The sequence below is a fragment of the Branchiostoma floridae genome, chromosome 10 (assembly GCF_000003815.2).
Source record: "Branchiostoma floridae strain S238N-H82 chromosome 10, Bfl_VNyyK, whole genome shotgun sequence".
NCBI classification, from domain to species: domain Eukaryota; kingdom Metazoa; phylum Chordata; class Leptocardii; order Amphioxiformes; family Branchiostomatidae; genus Branchiostoma; species Branchiostoma floridae.
Window position 1 is genome coordinate 9,921,840 of NC_049988.1, and position 1,889 is coordinate 9,923,728.

Here is a 1,889-nt window from a genome sequence, read left to right on the forward strand (position 1 = left end):
GACACAGGGCGATCAACGGCCACCTACTACGGCCTCAACAACAAGTTATCGTACAACTTACCTAACTACAGTCCTTTCTACAACCTTCCCAACGGGTGTACCAACGAGTCTCCTCACAACCCTTTTCACGACGGAACAAAGTACAAGGCCAACCACAGAGAAGACGACAATAGAAACGACAGTTATCGGTACTACTGAAGGGACCACAGCCCTGACGACTATTGACACTACGAAACAAACTACTCAACGATCTACTGGAGTGACTACACAACTGACTACACGACCAACAACGATAGTCACAACTGGACGATCAACAAGACAAACTACGGCATCAACAACAAGTCCCCCTACATCACACCTAACTTCAGTCCAAACGACACCCTTCCCTATAGAAACCACACAACGGACAACAATGAGCACGGCTGTACAGACCACGAAACCATCTACTCAAATTTCAACACTTACTACTCGGACCACGGACAGTACAACTCAGATGACAACAGAGCAGACCACGACTACAGGTAAGACAGTACAACCAACGCCAAAAACAACCACACAACATAGAACACAACAATCCACACACGTATCAACCACAATACAAACATCACATGCAACTGCTCAGATGACTACCGAATTAACTACACAGCCCACCACCGAGAAAACAACATCACAAACAACAAGATTAACAACCCAGATGACTACCGACAAAACTACGCAATCAACTACCAAGGGAACAACAGCACAAACAACTGAGATTACTACCGAACTAAATACACAGCCAACTACAGAGAAGACAACATCACAAACAACAAAATTAACAACCCAGATTACTACCGACCAAACTACACAACCAACTACCAAGGAAACAACAGCGCAAACAACTAAATTAACAACACAGATTACTACCGACCAAACTACACAGCCAACCACCAAGAAAACAACAGCACAGACAACAAAATTAATAACCCAGATGACTACCGACAAAACTACACAATCAACTACCAAGGGAACAACAGGACAAACAACTGAGATTACTACCGAACTAACTGCACAACCAACTACAGAGAAAACAACATCACAAACAACTAAATCAACAACTCATATTACTACCGACCAAACTACACAACCAACTACAGAGAAAACAACATCACAAACAACAAAATTAACAACCCAGATGACTACTGGACAAACTACACAACCAACTACCAAGGAAACAGCAGGACAAACAACTCAGATAACAACTCAGATGACTACCGACAAAACTACTCTGCCAATCACAGAGCAAACGACATCACAAACAACCAAATCAACGACTAAGATGACTACCGACCAAACCTTACAGCCAACCACCGAGAAAACAACATCACAAACAACAAAATCAACAATCCAGATGACTACCGACCAAACCACACAACCAACAACTAAGGAAACAACAGCGCAAACAACACAGATAACGACTGATATGACTACCGACTCAACCACACAACCAACAACTAAGGGAAACACCGGCACAAACAACACAGATAACAACTGATATGACTACCGACCAATCCACACAACCAACAACTAAGGAAACAACAGCACAAACAACACAGATAACAACTGATATGACTACCGACCAAACCACACATCCAACAACTAAGGAAACAACAGCACAAACAACACAGATAACAACTGAGATGACTACCGACCAAACCACACATCCAACAACTAAGGAAACAACAGCACAAACAACACAGATAACAACTGATATGACTACCGACCAAACCACACATCCAACAACTAAGGAAACAACAGCACAAACAACACAGATAACAACTGATATGACTACCGACCAAACCACACAACCAACAAGTAAGGAAACAACAGCACAAACAACACAGATAACA

General features: G+C 42.4%; 2 protein-coding genes across 2 annotated transcripts in view; both read left to right on the forward strand.

Moving 5' to 3' along the window:
• The first annotated feature begins 8 nt into the window (after positions 1-8).
• LOC118424057 (uncharacterized protein YBL113C-like) lies at positions 9-1,534 on the forward strand. Its single transcript, XM_035832518.1, has one exon. It carries the CDS (start codon positions 413-415, stop codon positions 1,532-1,534), a length of 1,122 nt encoding a protein of 373 aa, XP_035688411.1. The 5' UTR covers positions 9-412.
• LOC118424075 (mucin-5AC-like) overlaps positions 1,505-1,889 on the forward strand; it is a 1,063-nt gene continuing 678 nt past the window's right edge. The window contains exon 1 of the mRNA XM_035832554.1: positions 1,505-1,854. Coding sequence (XP_035688447.1) covers positions 1,536-1,854 — 319 coding nt within the window. The 5' untranslated portion in view covers positions 1,505-1,535. The remainder of the gene's footprint in view (positions 1,855-1,889) is intronic.

What these genes read in the sequence shown, in the direction of transcription:
- LOC118424057 (XM_035832518.1), top strand. Translation starts at nt 413, where the DNA reads ATGAGCACGGCTGTACAGACCACGAAACCATCTACTCAAATTTCAACA.